Source organism: Arachis stenosperma, chromosome 1 (assembly GCF_014773155.1).
Source record: "Arachis stenosperma cultivar V10309 chromosome 1, arast.V10309.gnm1.PFL2, whole genome shotgun sequence".
Classification (NCBI taxonomy): domain Eukaryota; kingdom Viridiplantae; phylum Streptophyta; class Magnoliopsida; order Fabales; family Fabaceae; genus Arachis; species Arachis stenosperma.
In genome coordinates this window covers 67,334,060-67,357,882 of record NC_080377.1, presented here as the reverse complement: position 1 = coordinate 67,357,882, position 23,823 = coordinate 67,334,060, and the positions used below count along the sequence as shown (strand labels likewise).

General features: G+C 35.5%; 1 protein-coding gene across 1 annotated transcript; it reads left to right on the top strand.

The window, feature by feature from the left end:
- Nucleotides 1-21,616: 21,616 nt before the first annotated feature.
- On the top strand, nt 21,617-22,009 carry LOC130980780 (uncharacterized). The gene has a single exon (XM_057904427.1). It carries the CDS (start codon nt 21,617-21,619, stop codon nt 22,007-22,009), a length of 393 nt encoding a protein of 130 aa, XP_057760410.1.
- The last annotated feature ends 1,814 nt before the right edge of the window (nt 22,010-23,823 follow it).

The window sequence follows — 23,823 nt, the reverse complement described above, 5'->3', positions numbered from 1 at the left end:
TGGAAGGTGATGTGGTTGCCGGTGGTAGCGTCAAAGAAGGCGATCCTGGCATGGTGGGCGTGTGATGAGATGAAGGTGGTGACATCCAAGGAGTGGTTCTGTGGAAGTGGAAGTGGCTTCCTTTTGCGTTGCAGAACCCACTTCTTGGATCTATATCTCTTCCCCTGCTCCTTTCTTCTCGGCGCTGCTCATCTTCTTCTCTTCGGCGCTGATGCTCTTTTGGTGAGGAAGGTCACAAGCCCCTGCTCAGCCACTCTTCTTCTTCTCGGCGCTGGTTTTGGTAATGCTTCTGAACTTTGCTCGTTCATGTAGGCCTCGCCCATGCTTTGCTCCTTCGTCCCTGCTTCATTAAATTTGTGGCAGACATCTTTCCGCTTCTTCAGGTATGATTTTTTTTTCTTTTTGAATTTATAGAAGAATTCTTGATGATGCTAATTTTGAGAATTTGATGGTAATGTCTTGCTATAAATTTAGTATTTAATTCCATGATTTGATGCTGTTGCTTAGAGAAATATTATCTGAGACTTAAAATTTGAGGGTAACATGACCCAAAAAGAAAAATAAAAAAAATAGACTTAGTTCTGGACTCTACAAATTGGTGTCGCTGGAAAACATCATGTGTTGAACATCAATGAATGCTTCTGTTGCCTTGCTATGGCTTTTAAATATGAGATAAGTTGAAAGCATTGAAAATGTGAAATTATTGATAAAAGATGTTTGAGCATTTGATAGCTTCTTTATGCCCTTCTTTCACTCCCAATAGATATTTTCTTAAGGATAAGGGTGTTATTTTAATATCTATTAGCACTGGTTTAGTTTTGCTGTCACAATAGATTGAATGATGAATTGATAATATTTTCAGATTTATGCTGGTTCCTTCTTTGCCATTCCCCTTGTCGTATGGTTTTTTATTAGGAAGAGGAATGCTGATATTGAAAAGAGAAATAAAATTAGGAAGCAGTGTTCAAAAGTACTCGAATTACCTGACCCTTCACTGAGACAGAAGGTATGGTTATTCATTTTGCTCCCATGTAGTTTTAGGAAGGTATGTTAATTAATTTAATTTGAAGACCAACATGGGTATTTTTATCAAGCCTAATTATTGTTATAAAATTAATTTAATGTTATAATTTTTAGGATTTAAGGCCTTCATTCTATTTGGCAGTAGGATCAGAGTGGGAAAAAAGCTTATGATTTTCTCTGTCAATCAGTAGTAATAGAGGAGAAAAAGAAAAGGAAAAACCTTTCCTTTCATCACAAAGCAACATTATTGACTAAGATTAGTAGCTTTTACTGTTTATCATACACGGTTCGGTATCTCCTTTTTGTGTTTTGATCATGGGGTTTGGTATATGTCTTGATTTTAACACTGTTTAATGTGATCTCTTCTTCTTCTTCTTCAGATCTTTATCACCATAAAAATAATGTCAAGACAGAAGCAAGGAGGTGAAGAAACCATGATGTCAAGCCTGAATGAAACAATTGAAAGAGAAGAGAGAGAAGAGTTGGAAAAAGAAGGTGGTGGTTCAAGTTCACATTCCTCCTTGAAAAGTCTTCTCTGGCATGGTGGTTCTGCTTATGATACTTGGTTCAACTGTGCCTCAAATCAGGTATATACACAAAACAGTTTCAATTCATTTCATAATTGTTGAAACTAACTAACTAACTGGGATTATTCTCTTTGTTGTAGTTGGACTGCTTATTTGATAAGCATTCTCTACATTGAGTACAGAACCCGCAAGGAGAAAGAGAATGTCAGCTTCAAAAACCATGTCATTCAGGTTTGAGTTTTTTCTTTCTCATAATAGAAGATAAAGAGATATTAAGGTTGTGCTTATTAGAACGAAGGATATGACACTAATACATAATTATAAACAAAAAGACATTAATGCCCTTTTTATGGTACATTGAAAAAGTAAGCATATTAGTTGAAATTGGCTATAAAAATAGCTTCTTAATTGAACTCTTCTTTTATAACAATAATTAGGAATTTATATAACCAACATGAATTTAATTTGCTCCCATGTGAATTTATCACCCATCTGGGCAAGATAGTGCTATTATTTTATATACATTAGTTTTATTCTTATCGGTTTTATATAACCAACATGAATTTAATTCCTTTACAAGCAAGTTGATATAATTGTTACTCAATACAATTTTTCTTCAAACAGTAGAAACCTTTTTGTCATTTTGAAATTATTGGATCAGTATTTTTATTCTTATCGGTTTTCTTTTTTTGCAGCTTGTAAACTTCCTCGCACCCCTAATGTGAATGACATAATGAAGAATTATTTTGATTACAGATTGAAGAAATGTAGCTTGTAAGTTCACGCTGAAGCACCCACCATTAAGCATTATCTTTAAACATTTTCTGTTGGAAATTAGAGTGTATGGTGAATTATTTTGATTATTATTTCAGAATAATTTTGGTGGGAAAATGGGTAGGTTGAGAAGTTTAGATTGGTAGCTTTTGGTTTTTAACATGGTATTCAACACTACTACTACAAATAATTTCAGTGGCATTGTAGCTTATAGGCCTTTAAGTTTATTACCATGAAATTGAAAGTATGGTGTTGGTGTAATCTTTTGAAGCCTTCTTCTCTTGTTGTCACAATTCCTAGTTGACATGGACAAACATTTGTCATATCTCATCCATGGGTATTTAGAGGAAGGTAATTCATTAAGTCTGCAAAATTGTAACAATAAATCTTTCTCTAAGTGTTGTTTATGTATGTTCAACTTTAATTTGTGGGAAATGGGAATTGTTTCTTTCATTAACTGTTCTGTTTTTTTTGTTTATCAGTGCCTTGTATTAACTCCATCTTGTGAAGGCAGAGAAAGCTAGAAGATACATTCCAAAAGAATTCAAATAGGTTGAAGCTTTTGGGTAGGTCCAATATTGTAATTTCCTCTCTTTAGATTATAAATGCAGCAATTCTTTTATGGGTTTGAGTCTTTAGATTATAAATGCAGCAATTCTATTTTCAAAGTCTTCAATACATTTTCTGCTTTGTTTCTAGCTAAAGGAAGTTGTGAAATTTTGGACCTCAAGTAGCTGAACTTGCTTCAATTACATTTTGTTTTATTCCTATTAGCATAATGCTGATGAATTTTTATAGTAGAATGTGAACCTGGTTTAATTTAGAATTGTTAATACATGCATAAATTAGATTATTTCTTATAATATTTTTATATATATCGTTTTAGTTGGTTCAATTTGTTCTTGATATTTTGCTGCAGGCTAGTATTTGAATGGATAACTTGAACACTTAATGCACAAAGTGGAGCAGTTTTAGGTTGATTATGATCTTTTACTAAGTATTTAGGTTGATGATAATCTCTATTAGTGTAATTTGATATATTATGAGCAGTTCTAACTTGTATTGTTTCTGTATTTTTCTTTGGTTTTTAGTTTTGGAATTTGAACTCAAGATTTATTTTGTATTTGAGTATTAGTTTTTAATGTATAAAACAATTATAGTAAATTATATATGTCACTAACTATTGTTTGATTTGTCTTGTAATAAAAATTGCATACTATATTTGTAGGTTTGGTAATAAAAAAGGATTGAAAATTTATAGTGTAGTAATGAAGATCAAGTAAGGAAAAGAATATTTTTTTTTAATTTAACAAGGCTTTTGCCACGCTTTTAAAGCGTGGCTGTATATCTTGCTATGGCCACGCTTTAAAAGCGTGGTCGTATCTCTCCCTATCGCCACGTTTTAAAAGCGTGGCTACCTATCGCCACGCTTCAAAAGCGTGGCCATATCTCCCGTATGGCCACGCTTTAAAAGCGTGGCCATATCTCCCATATATGGCCACGCTTTAACGGGTGGCCAGTTGTAAAAAGCGTGGCAAAAGAAAAAGCGTGGCGATAGGTCACCAAAAGCGTGGTGATAGAGCAACCGCCACCCTTTGATAGGTCACCCTTTCAAAAGCGTGGCGGTAGCTCAAAAAGCGTGGCAAAAAGCTATCGCCACGCTTTTTTCAGCTTTTCGCCACGCTTTAAAAGCGTGGCAATAGACGTTTTTCTTGTAGTGACATTAACATATATCCACTTACTCAATATATATCTTCATATCTCCTTATCATTCACCACCAACTCACCAATTAACATACTACTACCAATATAAACAACAATCATCTAACACATATTCAATTCACATCATAATCATCATCAAGGGTGCTAAGCATTGAATATATTCATGCATTCCAACTTATCCTATGGTCATCTAGCCTAAGTTTTCACATAACATTATATATTAAATACGAAAATCCTAAACCATACCTTGACCGATTCCTCCCTAAGCTTAAAAATACCAAGAATTCAAGCTTCAAGATTCCCAATTATCTCCAATGATTCCAGCCACCAAGAGTTTATTCCAAGAGCTCCAATTCACCAATTTAAACTCCAATTTAACATAATTTCAATCTAATTCATACAATTCACTAAATTAGCACAAGGGTATATAAAATTGGACAAACCACAAGGGTTTAGAATTTTCTTACCTTACCCATTGATGATTGGAGTATAATTCAATAATTATCCAATCTTAGATTGTACCTAAACCACCAAAATTATCAAAATCGCTCAAAACTCAACTAATTTTATGGAGAAAGTGGGCACAGAAAATTGGGTGCAAATTGGAGAGAACCTTACCACTTTATTCGAATAGAATTGAAAAGGACTCCGAGATGAATGCGTGGCCACAAACGGCTCGTCAATCAGAGCTCCGGATGGAAAGATATAAGCAATTGAAGATGGAGGTGATAAGGTTTTTCCTTCTCCTCTTCTCACCATAACCCTTCCCCCCTTATTTTCCAATTCCAGCGTGTTTCCCTTTGAGAGAAGGGATAAGAGCTTAATCTCTTTTCATTTAATGGGTGTTGGGTTGGGCCTCGGGCCCAATACAATCTCGATTTGTTTGGTCTGTTTGGCTCAATTTTGAGCCAAATTTTTTAAAATTAGTGACAAAATTCTTATCTTAATTAGATCTATCCTATTTTACTATAAAAATCACATTTCTAATTTTTTTATTAAAAAATAATTTATTGATTAATTACTCGCTAATTTTACAGAGTTTACAACCGTTCCTGATCACGTAAACTTTAATGGAGATGAGAAAGGGGAAAGGATAGTTCAGTATGAGGAAGAGGATATATGGCAAGGGCTGGAAAAGTGCACAAAGAGTTTAGTGTAATGACTTACATTTTTGAAAATCCAAATATAAATAAGTTAAAATTTATTTTATAAATTAGAATTCCTTATTTTTAGAAATTATTTTATTATAAATAATTAAATTAATTTTATAACTATTTGAATTCAATTAAATTCATATTCTTATATATTTTTTTATTATGATAAAATATTTTACATAATTAAAACTATAATTTTAGTAATTTATAAATAATAAAAATTATATATATTTTAATTTGAGTAATTGATATTTTTAATTTAAAAATAAAGTTTAGTTAATGATATTATTATCGAGCTCAATATCCGTCGATAAGAGTAAATATCGGTACGCTTCAGTGAAGTTAGCTTTGCTAATACTTTACCGTATATCTTTTAACGTTATGATGCTAATATCATTTATATTAGTAACTCATATATATTATTATTTGTATTTTAATATATCCAGTTTTTATAATTATCTGTTTAGGATATTTATTAACTTGAACCGCTGACTCAGTAGTTTAAGAAAGTGACACCTAACCTCTTGTGAAAACCTAACCTAATTTCATTCATTAATCATCATCAACAATGTCTCATAATCACTCTTTAACGTTAACAGAAGAAAGAAAAAGAGAGAAATGGACCGTGAGTGCGAAAGAGAACCCATGGCACCCCCGAGCTTCTGGTTTCGATTTTTTAAGATCTGTAACTCCAACAAAAAAATCTAATCAAATAAAAGTATTCATATCTTCCTCCTCTACACATTGGTGTCACTTTTTTCTAGTAAAAGTTGATCGTAATGTAGCTCCCCTTCTCCTTGAGTTCGGCTAATTGGAGTTTTCGGCGGCACAGATAATTTCTGACGTTTTCTTCTTCCGTAGCTCGATCAAAAAACTTCTCCGAAGTTTTTGTTGTTTTGATTTCGCACGGAGGTAGGATTTGGTCATTTTATAATAATTAAATATGAATTTGATAAGTGAATATTGGTTTAATTGATTATTGTTTGAGGTTGATTAAGTTTATATTGAAATCATGTTGAACTATTGTTGTTGCTTGTGATTTGTTGGTTTGGCTATGAGAAACATCTCAGCTAGGGTTGTTTCGATAATTTTGGGACTGTTGTGATATGGTATTTTGAGAAAAATGATGAGATTTGGTGATTGGAAGATTGAATGAAAAACTGTGAAAAATCGGTAACTATAAAGCTAAAAAACAGACTTAAAAATCAAACAGAAAACTTGATGAATTTTGAAAATGGAGTTCGGTCTTTTGGCAAAACTATAATCATGGAAACAAAATTTATATTTGAGATTGAAATAGTAGTTTAATAAAAACTTGAAGTTAGTTTTGTAATTATATACGTTTTGGGGTTATAATTAAGAAGTTCAGAGGTAAAATAGGTATTTTATAAAAAGATACAAGGTTATTTTGGTAATTATGTTATATGTAAGAATATTTTAATAAATTATAAAATATGTTGGGGTAAGAATATAAATATTTTAGAAAGTTCAAAGATACATAATAATTTATAAAAGATTAATAATAAAGCTTAAGTTAATAAGTTTTGAGTAATAAGATTATTTAAAGTTCAACTTAATAAGTTTTGGGTCATAAAGAAAATTATTATTATTGTTATTAATTTATTAAGATTATTATCAATGTATTTTTTAAATATATTATATATTAGTATTTTATTTAAAAGATATTATTTTATTTATGATATACAAAAAGGGTAAGTAGAGAACTGTCCTAAAAGTTTTAGAAAGACAAATCTAAATTAAGAATCTATGATTCTCTTTCCATAAGACACTTAGAAAAAGGCGAAGAAATAATGCAAAGAAAACTTATATTGTGAAATGATAAAAAAGAGAATAAAGAAAGAACGAAAAGAAAATGAGATCAGCAGAGATATGGTAGTGAGTTGATGAGGGAAAAATGATTTCACACAAACCCGCCGACAAGTGTATCGGGTCGCATCAAGTAGTAATTACTCACAAGAGTGAGGTCGATCCCACAGGAATTGATGGATTGAGCAATTTTAGTTAGGTGATGAATTTAGTTAGGCAAACAGTTGATGATTTGAGTGAATTGTGATCAACAGAAGCTAAATTGCATGAAAATAAAAGGGAGAGGGGAAATTGACATAATCTAAAGTGCAGAAAATATAAATTGAGCTGAAACTTAAAGTGCAAGTAATGTAAATGACTGAAACTTAGATTGCAAGAAATGTAAATAGTTGAAGCTTAAAGTGCAAGAAATCTAAATCACTGAAGCTAAATTGTTGAGAAATGTAAATTGCTTGAAGAGTAAAAAGGGTTTGGGTGCTGGGATTCAGAATTCAACAAGAAAATGGAAATTAAAGCAAATCAGAAAGCTATTAGATGAATGGACTCAATTCAGTAGCAAAACAAAAAGGAAAATTGCTTAAAGAAACAAACAGCAAGAAGACTTGATTCAAATATGAAATTCTTAAAGATAAATTAAAGATCGAAGAAGAGAAATGAGATGAGAAAGCAGATCTAGATCTCAATTGCTCTCTTGATCAAGCAGAAAGTGATTTCATAAGAAATAAAAAGGAAAACAGCAAATGAAACTTAGATCCAATCCTTAGAATAATTGAGATGAGAGGTCAAAGATGATTCTCAGATTTAGAATCAATGAAGCTTTTCAATCTCAATTCAAATTCCAAGAACAGATAGCAGAAGTTGCAGAAGAAAAGAAAAATGAAAACAGAAAGCTAGATCCAATTCTCAAAATCCTAAATTCAATGACACAATGAAAACTAAAAATGAGCTGAAGGTAAAAATGAAAGTAAAATTTCTCTACAAATCAAATAAACTCCTATTTATAAACTTTCTATTTTTGGTTTTCAAAATTTGGAGTGGGCTTTTCAAGTTAGTGAAGAAGTGGATCCAAGATGGCTTTTCATTGAAAATGGACCAAGGGCCACCTCCAGTGGAGCGCTCAGTTCAGAAAGAAAACGTAGCGCTCCCTTGCCTTGTGCCTGGGCTCGTGCCAAGCCTTCCAGTGTAGCGCTCAGTGAAGAGTTTAACATAGCGCTACACTTAGTGCATTTGTTTCCCTTTTTGAGCCCTGGCCATCCCATTTTGGTAGCAATTTCCTCATGCCAATAGCGCTTAGTGAAGTATTTCAATGTAGCACCACTTTGGTTCCCTTGGTTCCCTCTTCGAACCTTACTTGTTTCATTTTGGGAGCTTCTTTGTAATGTAGCGCGTAGCACTCCTTTATGTGCCTAGTTCCCATTTCAAACCTTGCGGCTTCACTTGTGAATGTCGCGCTTCACTTTTCTTCATAGGGAGGCCCGAAAAAGTTAAAAGAGTTAACATAGCGCTCTTTCCAATTTGAACGCTGTCCTTGTTTGAGTGCTTCCTTGTAGTGCTCCGTTGTGTGCACCAACGTAGCACCCTTGGCCTTGTGCCTTGGTGCTAGCTTGGCCTTTCTTTACTAGCGCTCAATTAGAGAGCACTGCGCTCAATTAGAGAGCGCAACTTCCCTTGCTTTCTTGGTACTTTATTTGGGCACTCCGTTGGGTTTTTCACGCTGGCCCATGCCCCTTTGGTGAGTGCCACACTTTAATGTCCTGGGTCACGCTTTTCAAAGCGTGGCCTAAGGTCCAAAGCGTGCTCAAAGATTCCTCTTTCCTTTTTTCATCATTTCTTCACCTACAAGTAATCGAACCAACCAAACAAAGCATCACCAACTTCACAAGATATCTGCATTAATCATAAAATTAACTAATTCCAGCTTGAATCCTATGATTTGGTGTCAATTAATTGATGGTTGATTGATTTAACATAACCATGCAAATTCACTCCAAATCACTTACTTATAATGCAAGAAAGTTCATAAAACCTAATGAAACAAGTGAGAAATGCTTGAAAAGCTAGCATAAGATGACTTGTCATAATGAGTCCACCAAGATTTGCTTTCCATAGATACATCGGCCAATCCAGGGGATGGTCGAACCTGTAAGATCGAGGTTGCTTACAGAGGTCATGTTTACATACATCGGCTCAAGAGAGCCGCACCTGTAAGACAGAGGTTTCTTACAGAGGTTATGGCATTGGAAGTCAAACTCAGACAAAGGTTGCTGACTTAAGTCAGAATATAATTTAATAAATAACAGAGTAATCTTGAAAGCTTTAGAGAACATTGACTTAATTAAAGAACCTTATGATTTTTTTCCATAAGATATTTAGGGAAGGACTTAATTAAGCTTTAGATTTTATTTTCCTCTCATCGTTTATTGTTTTGGTTTTTAGAGGAGTAGGAGTTGTAGTTGAGGATTTTTTATTAAATCTATGTATATAATGCTATGTGGTTGTATATATCTTTGTGATTAAGTAATTAAAAGTAAAAACTACTTCATTTTCTTAATCAAAGTTTCAGTTCGTATTCGTGAAGGCTCAATATTAAATAAAGATAGTATAGAATAAAAAGGTCTAGAGGTAAGTAACGCCTGAGCTTTTGATACGATCATGAGGTGCTAAAAGTTAGGGTGTTACACTTAGTGGGAAGACGATTCTCAGATCGGCATTTTAGCTCTAAAATGCTGGAAACCACTCTATATGCAATATGGAGACAACCAGAAGGATTCAAGGTTTTAGATCAAGGAGGAAACCTGTTCCAATTCTTTTTCGAAAATGAGATTGACCTAATTAGAATTGAGAAAGTCGGAACTTGGCTTTTCAAGAATTATATCTTGAACTTGAAATAATGGAGTGAGGATATTCAAATAGTAGATGCAGAATTTACCCATGTCCCAGTACGGATTTAACTCTAGGGATTATCAGAGCAATGCAAAACCAAGAGACTAGGTAGGAGAGTCGACGAGGCAATAGGAAAAGTCCTGGAGCTGATTTGTTTAACATTAAAGGGAAGGAAGAGAGGCTACTGAAAGTTAAAGTACTGTTGGACATAACAAAGCCTCTGCACAGAACTCTAAAAACTACAGTGAGAAATCATATGGTTATTGAGGTTTAGCCAAAGTACGAAAGGATTGGTAATTTCTGCCATTACTGTGGCTTTATTGAACATGAAAACAAAGTATGCAAACAGTACTTAGAGGACTTTGCGGCTGAAAAGACAATGGAGGAGAAATGTGGGCAGTGGTTACGGGCAGAATGGGTTGGGAGAAAAATCTAAAAGCAAAAGGAGAATAAATACCCCAACAAATTTTTAGCAGATGAGGAAAGGAAGACAGCAAGTAAGAAGCCAACCTTAGTCAACTTATTCGGGTCTTTACAAGTTTATGAATGAGAGAAATACACAAAAGCCAGAAGAAGAAAAGGAAGTTCAAAGCAACCAAAAAGGAACTTTGGTAGAAGCGGGGGTAGAGGACGAAGTTTCCAAAAGTGAGAGAGTCTTGGAGGCAAGCAGAAAGGAGAAAAACTTTCAGTAGATCTTGGATAATACAAATAATTCGGAAAGCCTCCCTAATTCCAGTTCTATGGAGAGGCTGAAAGGAAGATATGTGAGGAAGAGGATAAAACTGAAAAAACTAGCAAGGAAGGGAGAAGAAATTAGCGCTATCATTGGAGCTAATAGAGGGCTTGAGGAGATAGAAGAAGCAGATAGGAGAAAGTGATAGTATCAAAAAGAAACTACATCAACTAAGAGGGGGGAGGGTGCTGCCCTACAATAGGCACCCCAAGAGGGATGAAGATGCTAACGTAGAACTGTCAGGGTTTAGAAGAACTCCTGACAGTTCACAACATCAAAGTGATTGTTAAATCTCATTCTCCCGATGTATTGTTTCTATGCGAAACAAAAAATAATGCCTCGAAGGTAGAAGGCATTATGAGGAGGATTGGATTTCAATCATGGTTCTTGGTAGACCCAACTGAGGTAGCAGGAGGTTTGGCATTAGCATGGAAAGAAGGAATTACCATCCAAGTAGTGGACCATTGGATTTCTTTGTACACTTTAAGGTGGAGGACCAGCAAACGAATCACTCATGGGAGGCAATAGGGGTTTATTTATCCATGGATGATGCTGGAAGAAATGGGCAGTTTATGGAGCTACTTCAAAGAGTAGAAAGCGCTAGGAGGAAGATGATATTGACCAAAGATTTTATCACAATCCGAACTCATAATGAAAAGGAAGGTGGAAGAAACAAATCAGAATCCTCCTTGAAGGATTTCAACGATTTCATTAACATAGGGGATTTATTGATTTGGGATTTAAAGGTGAGTTATTTACTTGAAGTAATAGACAATTTGGAGAAAATTTGATTAAAGAGAGATTAGATAGGGTCCTTCACTAAGGAATGGAAAGATGCTTGGCCGAATACATATGTGGCTCATTTAGAAGATTGGGAATCTGATCATAAATTATTACTATTGAACCTTGAGAGAAACAACAGGAGATATAAAAGGAGGTTTGGCTTTCAAGAGAGATGGTGTGACAAAGAAGAAGTGGTGTCTTTGATCAAAGACTCATCATGGAGTGAGGAGATAGATGGTTCACGTATGTTCAAACTTGCTGGAAAATTAAAAAAGTGCAGACATAGTTTGGTGGAATGGCAAAAAAATACTCTGAGAAACTCCTAGAACCGAATCTGAAGTATTCAAGAAAGACTCAAGGCCGAAACAAAAAAAGAGATCAAGTTGACCCAATTGCATTGAGGATTATAGAGGATGAACTAGAAGAAGCTTTAGAATCAGAAGAAAGATATTGGAGGGAGAAGTCAAGGGTGCAGTAGCTACACTGGGGAGATAGGAGTACAAAATTTTCCATTTCAAGTTCAAAACAAGGAATATGAAAAATAAGATCCAGTTTTTGCAGGATGATGAGGGTTATATAGTAGATAAACCAGAGGGGATCACAGCTATTGTGCAATAATATTACGAGAATCTATTTTCCACAAACAATCCAAGAGACCCTGAAGAAGAGCTACAAAGGATCCCCTAGAAAATCAATGCAGCAACTAATAGAAATTTGACTCAACCAGTTACAGAAAAGGAGATTAAAATGGCTGTATTTTTAATAACTCGTTCTCAACCCCGGGAGACGATGGTTTCATACCAAAATTTTTCCAATTCTTTTGGGAGACAATTAAAGGAGATATGATACCAGCAGTCAAAAGTTTCTTTCAGAGAGGTAAACTGTTAAAGGCTTTTAACCATACGCACATATGTTTTATTCCTAAAGTTTCAAATGGTAGCTCTATGAAGCAAATTCGTCCTATTAGTCTTAGTATTGTATTTTATAAAATCATCTCTAAGATTTTAGTGTACAGAATGCACAGTTTGTAATGAACAGACTAATTAGTGACAATCAACGCACTTTTGTTAAAGGGAGGTTAATAAGCGACAATGTTCTTATAGCTCATGAGTTCATGTACTTTCTGAAAAATAAGAAGTATGGAGAGTGTGATTTAGCTCTGAAGCTTGACATGAGCAAAGCATACGACAGGGTAGAATGATCTTTCGTTTGGAATGTCATGAAGAAGTTGGGATTCTGGAAAAAAAATGGTTAAATTGGATTTAGGAATGTGTGATGACTGTTTCTTATTTTGTTATTGTGGATGGTCAACCTCATGGCGTTTTTAAGCCATGTAGAGGGCTGCAACAAGGCAACCCTCTCTCCCCCTATATATTTTTATTTTGTGCAGAGGAACTTTCCCATCTACTCTATAAAGGAGAATAGAGACAGAATATTTCTGGATTGAGACTCAACCACAGATGCCTAAGAATCAATCATTTATTTTTTGCAGATGACTCTATCCTATTCAGTCGGGCCTCAGAAGGAGATTGTCAAAACTTACTGAGTGTACTACAAGTATATGAGGAAGTCAGTTGACAGGTGGTTAACTTAGATAAATCTTCAGTCTTTTTCAGCAACAACACTGCAATTTAAACTCGGGATCGGTTAGCAGAGATATTACAAGTTCCTCATATTGGTAATTAGAACAAATGCCTTGGATTGCCTTCGATTGTTCAGAGATCGAAGAGAGCAACATTTAATTACATAAGAGACAAGGTAAATCAAAAGCTATAGCACTGGAAAAGAGCTCTCTTGTCTCTGAGTGACAGAGAAATTTTGATTAAGGCAGTTTCATTGTACACCTTGAGTTGTTTCAAGCTACCAGACACTCTCTTAGAAGATATACAATGAACCATGTTCAATTTTTGTTGGGTCAGAAGAGGGAAGAAAGAAGAATACATTAGATTAGGTGAAAAATTACTTGCAGACCGCGGGCTTAAGGAGGACAGAATTTCAAAGATTTAAAGGCCTTCAACCTTGCAATGTTAGCAAAGCAAGGGTGGAGGCTTTTAAAGCGGCCAAACTCCCTGATATCAAAGGTGTACAAAAGTAAGTACAATAAATACACTAATTTTCTAAGAGCAGAAGTAGAAAACAACCCATCATGGGGTTGGAAAAGTGTATTAAAAGAAAGAAAAGTGTTAGACAAAGGCCTATATTGAAAAATTGGAAGAGGTATCTCAATAAAGATCAGAAAAGATTCTTGGGTCAAGGAATTCACTACAATTACCCCTAATACTAATGCCAAGCCAGAACCGATACCGATTTGGGTTTTAGACCTCATATTACCAAATAGACAATGGAATCAGAGTAAAATTAGAGAATAGTTCAGTCCAGATATTTCTCAAGCAATCATACAGACTAATATATACTACAGGAAAGACACTGTTACCTGGATGAAGGAAAGGAATGGCTTCTACTCTGTGTCTTCAGGTTACCAAATATCCTTTCAATTTAATCATCCCCCAATTGATTTTCTACCTGAACAGTGTAAAACCAAGAAGTTATGGTCTAGAATCTAGAATTTGAAGAGTCAACCAAAGACAAAAAAAAATTTACGTGAAAATCCTCCATGAAGGATTACATGTGAAAGTGAAGCTCCACTCAAGAATCTCTTCAATCAACCCAATTTGTCCTCGGTGCAACAAGCAAGAAGAAATGGTGGTACACTGCTTATGAATGTGCTCGGATTCAAAGGAAGCATGGAGCTTAGCTTGACTCCCATCACCGACATGCAAAGTAAAAACCTAAAAATGGGGACTTGATTTTCAGAACAGCATCGCAGGAGGTAGCAACATAGTAGAGAAATAGGAACTTACGGTGAATTTTACCTAGAAAAACTGGAAGACTAGGAATGAGTTGATATTCGAGCAGCCAAAGAAGACCCCAGAGATGTACTTTGGAAAAGCCCAAAGGACAAACTAAGAAAATGTTAGATCCCTAAAATAGTACAACCTGTACTAGAACAGATTTTTTATTTTTGGTAAAATTTTTCCTTTTTTCCCTTTGTGTGTAGTTCAAATGAACATTTTCCATTTTTAATAAATATTTAACTATTTAACTACCTTTGAGAAAAAAAATCACAAGTGAGATTGACATTATGTCTTCTATTCTATACTAATATTCTAAAAGAAAAGGTCAGAAATATATATATTAATTATATCCCAATGTATATTTGATAAGCTCATTAAGAAATTCAATTCATATAAAATAAAACTATTTTTTATTCAATGAATCATAAGTATAAGAAATTATTAATAGATCATTAGGTACATAGCCTTATATATTTATGGGAAAAAAAAGATTACTCAACGTTTTAAATTGGATAAATCCACTATTTTTTTATTCTGTGGACTCAATCAAAAACTAGAGTTTTTTTTTTTTTGAAAACAAAAGTTCAACACACTAAGGTAGAGCAAACAGCAATAACCAAAACATCATAAACAGGCAGGTAACTCCAAACAGTGCTAAAACCCAAAAAAAGGAAATTCGCATGTCATCTCCAGCATAGCCATCAATAACACTAGGAATATACACCTCTCCACTCGTCGTAGCTAAGCACGGTCATGTTGATGACATCTTCTACGCCTTTTTTTTATTCTAAAATATCCTCCTATTTTTCTCCATTCAAATGTGCCAAATGATTGCACATACGCACCTCAAACATTGTTTTTGATTCTCTTTTCTACGTGGCTCATCTGTCCAACTTAGGAAATGGTCCTTCACTAACCCCGGAAAAGACCAGGGCCGGCCAAATACAGATATCCAAGCACTCCACACCTGCCAAGAAAATTCACAGCCAAGAAACAAGTGATGTACTTGCTCAACATCCTTATTACATAAAACACAACTCTTATCATCCTGGCTAATAATCCCAAACCGACTTAGCCGTTCCTTAGTATTCACCCTGTCTACGAGGACAAACCAAGCAAACAGTTCCACTCTTGGTGGAACTAACCCTTTCCAGATGGCCTTCGTGAAGCTGTAGCTGGTAACATCCTCTGATAGCATTCCTTCTTGTAACACCTGCACAAAGGAGTTAGTCAAAAAGATACCAAGTCTATCATATTTCTACACAACTCTATCCTCTCTATTGTTCATTAGCCCCACAAGTCTCAAAGACTCATATAACTGACTCAGAAGGTCTAACTCCCACTGAAACAGCTCTCGCCTCTATTGGAAGTTCCAAACCCACTCTAATCCATCCCAAAACCCACAGTCCCCAATAACCGAACCACATTGATTTGAAATAGAGAAGAGCCTAAGGAACCGATCTTTTAAGGATCCACACTGTAGCCAAACATCCTCCCAAAATCAAATCCGTCGTCCATCACCAATCTCCATAGCCAGGCCTGTAATCATCTTATCCTTTATATGTTGCTCTTTAATTTGTATATGGCAAATATCCTTCCATGGGCCTCCTCTAGTGGGCAGCACTTGAGTGGACAGTAGCTCATTTGTCCTCAGATTATTACAGGAACAGACCACCTTCTTCCACAACGGGCACTCTTCCTTAGCAAAGCGCCACCAACTCCCATCTCACTAACGCCATACCATTCCTTCCATCCTCCTTACTCCATAGAAATCTTCTATGTAATGAAATTAACTTTTCAGCAACGGTTTTCGGCATCTTATATAAACTAAAATACTACACTGACAAGCTATTCAAGACCGATTTGATAAGCACCAACTTCCCCTCTTTGTTTAGTACCTTAGCTTTCCAAAGACTTGGTTTCTCTTTCACCTTATCGATTATAGGCTTTCAAGTCTTAACCAGCCTTGGATTAGCTCCTAAGGAGACTCCAAAGTACTTAACAGAGAGAATATCTTCCTTATAGCCCCACAATCTACATATATATTATACCCACTGCTCTTCACAATTGATCGGAATCAGATTGAATAGAGTTAAACAATCTATTTACTTCAGAGAACCAATATATTGGTAAAAAAGCTCAATCAATTTTTAAAGACGCCTAAGATCATTGTTTCCATTACTCTAATAACAATCGATTTTATAGTAAAAAAATCGATTGGTACGTATAAATCCAATCAATTAAATATTCTTTTAATCAATTGGTTTATATAAACACCACCAATCTATTCACATGCATAACCAATCTATTAGTAAAAAAGTCCAATTAATTGAAGGTTTAATCACTCTATTGGTTTCTATAGTTTCATGAAATTTTTAATTAAATTTTTATAATTTTTTTTAATTGAGTCCTTACGCTAAAATTTTATTTTTAATTAGGTCCATACACTTTTATTTTTTCTTTTATTTAAGTCTCTATACCAATTCTTTTCTTTAGTTGGATCCCTATAAAATTAAGCCAATTACTATTAAAAGAGATTTAATTAAAAAAAATTTACTACAGAGATCCAATTAAAAAAAAATATAAAAACCTAATTAAAAATTTCACGAAATTATAAGAACCAACAGAATAATTAAACTTTAATTAAATATTACTCGATTACTCCAATAACAATCGATTTCATAGCCAAAAAATTTATTGGAACGTATAAATGCAATTAATTAAATATTATTAAGTAGTTTATATACACAGTACAAATCTAAAAGGTATAAAACGTTAATTACCATCAAATAAAATTAATGGTTCCAATAGTAAATTTAATATATCTAAAAACTGCACACATATATAAGTTTTGAAAAATTAAAATAACAGATATGAACCATTAAAAAAATAGATATTGCAAGAAAGAGAGGCAGAATTAACATCATAACCATGTTTGTCATTATATTTGTGCTATCAGTTAAACGACATAAATGACGACATAGACATATATAACGTGTACAATGGAAATTTTTTTCTAATAATTAATATTAAAAAAATTATGTTCCATAATATCCATCTGAAGAATTAAAGTATATAAAAATTTGATAAACATAATAAAGATAAAAATTAGCACTAACTTGCAGTAGAGCGTAATAAAAATCATTAAGTAAATTGGAGACTCTAATTATCACTGTCTATAGCAGTAATAGATTTAAAATATATATCGCTATAATCTAATCTATCAATTTCGTTTTTCATAACATTATTGTCTATATCCTTCTGTCAAGAACATGTCTTCTTATCATGTTCTTTTATATGACAAATACTATAAAATTGTTGCTTTTTTCTAAATAGTTTTAGAAATGTGAAAATTATTAAATGGCAAGAAAAAGACTGCACTTTCATCAAATTTTATTGTGCAAGTCTGAGATTAGAAAAGAACAAAAGAAAAAAGATGAATCAGACAGAAAAAAAGGAGGAAGAAAGAAAAAAAGAGCGAAAGAGTAAAGGTGTATTCATTGATTCTTAAAATTGAACTACTAACTATGATACACTGTACAATTTTTATGTGTAAAGAAATAGAATGAATAATGATAACTATTTCACTAATTATCTAACATCTTTGTCTAACAGTCTAACAATTTTCTAACTAATTATTACAAGCAAGTATAAATACCAACTTGCAGTCACAATGACTCAAGTTGCACCCTCCCTCAAACTGGGATTATGGATGTCCAGAAGACCCAATTTGAAAACGTTCACAGTAAAGGGACCTGAAGTCAAGGCTTTGGTTAAGAAGTCAGCAAGTTGATTAATAGAAGAGACTGGCATCAAATGGGTAAGACCTAGTAAATGTTGGTTTCGAGCAATGTGACAATCCGTTTCGATATGCTTTATGCGCTCATGAAATATAGAGTTAGTAGCAAGGTGAATGGCAGAACGATTATCACAAAAAAGGGTGATGGGTTCAGTTAATGGTACACTGAGATATTTCATCACAAAGGACAGCCATTGAGCTTGGCATGTGGCAAAAGCTAAGGCTCTGTAACATGCTTTCAAGGATGACCTGGCTACAGTGCTTTGCTTTTTGCTCTTCCAGCTGATTAAAGAATTTCCAAGATAGAAGCAATGTCCTGTGATGGATCGTCGAGTGTTCACACATGTAGCCCAATCAGCATCACAGAATCCTGTTAGCTTCAAATCATTGGCTGAGAAAAAGAAAATTCCCAAGGAGGGACACTTCTTTAGGTAACGAAGAACTCTATAGGCTGCATGCATGTGAGCATCAGTTGGACAGTCAAGGAACTGGCTCAATCTCCCAATAGCATAGGAGATGTCAGGGCGTGTGTTTGTGAGATAGAGAAGCCGACCAATTAACTGACGGTAAGGAGTGTGATCCTACAGTGCAGTGCCACTTTTCTTTGATAACTTTGAAGCATACGTGTAATCCATTGGAGTGCTAACCGGCTTACAATTTAAGTAACCAAACTCCTTGATGATGTCCAGTGCATATTTTCGTTGGCAGAGATGAATGCCTTTAGAATTTCTTGCCACTTCCATCCCTAAAAAATATTTTAAATCACCAGGGTCCTTGATTTTGAATTTGTTGTCCAAGAATTGCTTGACATGATCAATTTCTGCCAAGTCATTTCCAGTTAAAACCAAATCATCAACATAAACCATGATGATTGTAATGCCACGAGGAGTGATCTTTGAATACAAGGAGTGATCTGCTTCATATTTAACAAAACCAGCAATGGTGAGTGTGTCTTTGTGAGCTTCAAATTCTACTGATGGTTGGCTTACTTTAATCCGTACAGTGACTTTTGTAGCTTGCAAACAGAGGATATATCCAGATTGGTTCCATCGAATCCTGGAGGCAACTTCATGTACACTTCTTCGTGTAAATCTCCATGGAGGAGCGCTGTATTAACATCCAATGGCTTAACATGCCATTGTTTGGCTGTAGCTAGAGCCAAAACTATGCGTAATGTAATCATCCTAACAATGGGACTGAAGGTTTCACTGAGATCTACTCCTTCAACTTGAGTGAATCCTTTCGCCACATGTAAGAACTGGAGTTTTCACTAATAAAATAATTTAAATGCCCAAATTAAGTTTCAAAAAGTTAGAATGAGAATTTGGGGATTTTAATATGATTTTAATATGATTTCTGAGTCAGAAAATGTGTTTTCTGTGAAAAACCGTGAAAAACTACGAACCGGCAGTTGAACCGGTTGTACCGGTTTAAGTCTGCTCTGTACTGCGCGAGAAAAAGTGAAAACAGTCAAAAACCTTAGAAAAATATTAGAAATAGAAAACCGGGCATTAGTGTTAAAGGTTTGGCCCAAAGTTGGATCGAACGGGCTAAAAACGCTAACGGGTTGGACGGGACCACGTTAGGCCCAAGCCCAACATATATAAGGGTTCATTAATGAACCCATTCAACACAACACACCCATAAACACACACACACCAGCTGCAAGAAGGAGAGGGGAGAAGAGAGAAGAAACATTATTCACTCCTCACTTCAATCCGCGATATCTCGAGCTACGGTGTTCCGATTTACGTGCCGTCAGCGGCTACACAAAACTCTTGTCGAGCCCGTCGTTTCTATTTATGGTGAGTCTCTCGAGTATCCCTGCCCAGTTTTGTAGGGCACGCTCCCTCAGAACGTTTCCCTTTTGAAAGGAGAATGTGGTAGGGCACTCATCTCTCGGAATTGTTCCTCCTTATGCGCAATAGAGATACTAATTCGGGAGTTGTCGACCGAATTTTCTGTTGGGTTTGGCATTATAACCGACATATGATATCACAACCAATAGGATAGACATTCATCATGTGCATTTTCTATCTATTTGCTTGCTTTGCCAACTTGTAACTGTATGCCTATTTGTATAACATGTTTAATTGCAACCTGAGTTACTTGCTTTATATGCTTCTACTTGTGATTTACTTGCATTGTAATTAATTGTGATTTCTACTGGGATTGAGGAGGTTCAGAAGGCGGTGGTAATCGGATCGCACGGATAGTAGGACGGCGAAGGCTGTGGGACAGCGGTGAATAGTTTAGTTAGTAATCCTCTAAGTTAGATTTCCATTTATATGCTACTAAGGTTTTAAGTCATGTTAAGGTTTTATATATATGCTTTATGGTTTTAGTATGCCTTAAGAATGAGATCTTGTGATGGATATAGAGCTTAGGATTGCCTTTGGCGTCCCAGGGTCTTATATCCTACATCATTGGGCACTGTTACCATACTGAGAACCTCCGATTCTCATACCATATTTCTGTTGTATTTTTCAGATGCAGGTCGCAATCTACCTCGGTGAGTTGCTTGGATGGTGACAGAAGCGGAGGATCCTGTTACTCTTGTGGACTTTCTGATTTATTTTGTTTATACATCTCTCATCTTTTGTATTTACTTTTGCCTAGAGGCTTACTTTGAGAGAAAAACTTGTATAAGCTGTCTTAACTTTCAGATTTCTGTATGGTGTGTATATATGGCTAGTCGGCTTAAACTCCGCGAGCTGTGGCTAGATTCTTATGATATTACACTATTATACTATGATATTTTGCTATATTGTATCAGTTTATTGTACCTTGGGTTAGTAGCTTCGTTAGTACATTTTGCGCTTAGTAAATCCTACTTTTGAGCTATATCCTTCATTGGGCTTCTAGATTATACTAATTCTTTCTATATATTATATGTATGAGCTTAGAACTGTCGTAACCTCTGATTAACCTTTGCTTTACGATGCGAGGTAAAGTTTAGGCTAATTGGGGTGTTACATTTAGTGGTATCAGAGCGGTTCATCCTCGTGAGTCTGAGGGATGGACCGATTGTGCTTCCTTGCATACTCTGTGTCTTTTTCTTTCATGCTATTTAGGTTATCTGCTTGATATATGTATAGCACGCTTTTTTGTGAGTGTCTGTTTGGGAATAATTGAATCACTAGGCTTTTGATATTGAGACTGATCACCTTGATATCGATGGTTTGGTGTAAACAGGAACCCTAATGGCCACTCGTGGACAAGGTCGTACGTGTTCACAAGGAAAGAGTAGGAATGAGATTCCAGTCGATAACCATGCCGAGTTCATGGCGGCAATGGTGAATCATACGAACACCATAGAGGCGAATGCTGCTGCGACTCTGCAAGCTGTGCAGAGGTTAGGTCAACCGGCAGGAAATTGAAACAGAAATGGTGAGGGAAATGCAAATGATGATGCTGAAGGAAATGGAGATAACATGGGAGGTGCTCTGATGACTTTGGCGACTTTTTTCAAGGTTCATTCTCCGAGTTTTTGAGGTCCAACTAATCCCACGAAAGTGGATAACTGGTTCCAAGCTATGGAGTGCGCGCTGCAAGCACAGCATGTCCTGAATAACCAACATGTGGAGTTTGCTGCCTATCAGCTTTGGGAAGAGGCCCAACATTGGTGGCAAGCAGAATGCCGCTTACTACAGCTTCAGAACGCCGATGTTCCTTGGGATGTATTCCAGACGGCCTTCTACAAGAAGTACTTTCCTGAGTCTGCAAGGGAAGCGAAGGAGATGGAACTTATGCAGCTAAAGCAAGGTTCTTTATCCGTGGCGGACTACACCAGCCGATTTGAGGAACTCTATAGGTTCTGTAGGGCATGTCAGGGTGCCTCAGAGACCTATGAAGGTTGGAAGTGTGTCAAGTATCAAAGGGGCTTGAAGGACGACATCATGACTGCTGTTGCTCCTATGGAGATTTGAATTTTCTCCGATCTGGTGAACAAGGCAAGAGTGCTTGAAGAATACACAAAGACAGTAGCCTCGTCAAGGGACACTCACGAAGGGAACACTAGTAAGGAACGTGCCGATTATCTTGGACCAAGGGGACAAAACTTCAAGAAATATGGTGAAGGAAAGCGATCAAAAGCTTACTCCTCTGATATGAAATGTCAGGAGTGTGGGAACTACCATCTGAATAGGCCATGCCAGTTAGGTAAGAAACTATGTTACAAGTGTGGCGCACTGGGACATTTGGTTAGAGATTGTCCACACCGAGGGACACATGAGGCGGGTCGATCACAACAACATGGTTAAGGTAATTATGAAGCCGATGGCCAAACCTCAACTTATCTTCGTAGTATGGACAATCGGCGTTTTTGTTCAAAAAAAAGTTTTAAAGCTTAGATTGATTTTTAAACTTGGTTTGGAAACTCTGGTTTGAATGATTTGGTTTTGAAACTAGGACTGGAACTTTTGATCAAATGATACGATTTAAAAAGGAAAGTGAGTCCTAAGATTTTGTTGACTTGTGATTTTGGTTTGTAAATTTAACTTATCAAAAGGGATTCAAATTGAAAGGTTCTGATTTAAGGATTTTAATGAATTTAGAAAAATTGTGCTTCAAAGTAATTGATTTACAAATAAAAGGTTTTTGACTATTTTGATAAAGTTTTAACAATGGACTCATTTAGATTGACCTTGTTTTCAAGGTTTTGAAAAATATTACAAAAAATCGGTATTTGGTTTAAAGAAAAATTTTCAGATTCTTAATGACGATAATTAGAGTGATGCAGCGGAAGGCGAGAGAGGACATCGATACAGTAGGATGATGGTGGACAAGATGCTTAAGCAACTTGTTGGGTTGATAACGTTGAAAGTAGAATGCGTCGAGGAGGATGTATATAGATATTTATAGATTACATCACGTGATTCGATTTTTGAGGGCGAAAATCTTTTTAAGGAGGGGAGGATGTAAGAACTAGAGTTTTCACAAGTAAAATAATTTAAATGCCTAAATTAAGTTTTGAAAAGTTAGAATGAGAATTTGGGGATTTAAATATGATTTTTGGACTTAGTAGGTCTTTTTGAGTCAGAAAATGTATTTTTTGCGAAAAACCGTGAACCGGCAGTTGAACCAGTCGAACCGGTTTAAGTGTGGCTAAAAAGTAAAAATAGTCGAAAACATTAGAAAAAGATTAGAAATGGAAAATCGGGCGTTAGTGTTAAAGGTTTGGCCTAAAGTTGGGGCGAACGGGTTGAAAACGCTAACGGATTGGACCGGGCCCAAGTTGGGCCCAAGCCCAACATATATAAGGGTTCATTAATGAACCTATTCAATACAACACACCCATAAACACACACACCAGCTTCAAGAAGAAGAGGGGAGAAGAGAGAAGAAATACTATTAACTCTTCACTTCAATCCGTGATATCTCGAGCTACGGTACTCTGATTCACGTGCCGTCAACGGCTACACAAAGCTCTCACCGAGCCCGTCGTTTCTATTCAAGCTTTATGGTTAGTGTCTTGATTATTCCTTCCAAGTTTTTGTGCCCTTGTGAATTTCGAGTTTTGGGGTTTGGTTTTGAGTGAAATCTTGTGTCTTGGGTGTTTTAGGTACACTCTAGCACTTGATTGTTTGGGGTTTTGGCTTCCAAAATTATTGGATAAGGTAAGAGATCTTGAAACACTTGTGAAGTTATGTTTATCTTGAGCCCTAGGTTGATTTGTGATGGTTTATGCATATATAGCTTGTATCTTGTGAGTTTGGGAGCTTTTGGAGCTTGTTGGTGCTTG

Coding starts and splice junctions, on each gene's coding strand:
- LOC130980780 (XM_057904427.1), top strand. CDS start 21,617: ATGGAGTGCGCGCTGCAAGCACAGCATGTCCTGAATAACCAACATGTG.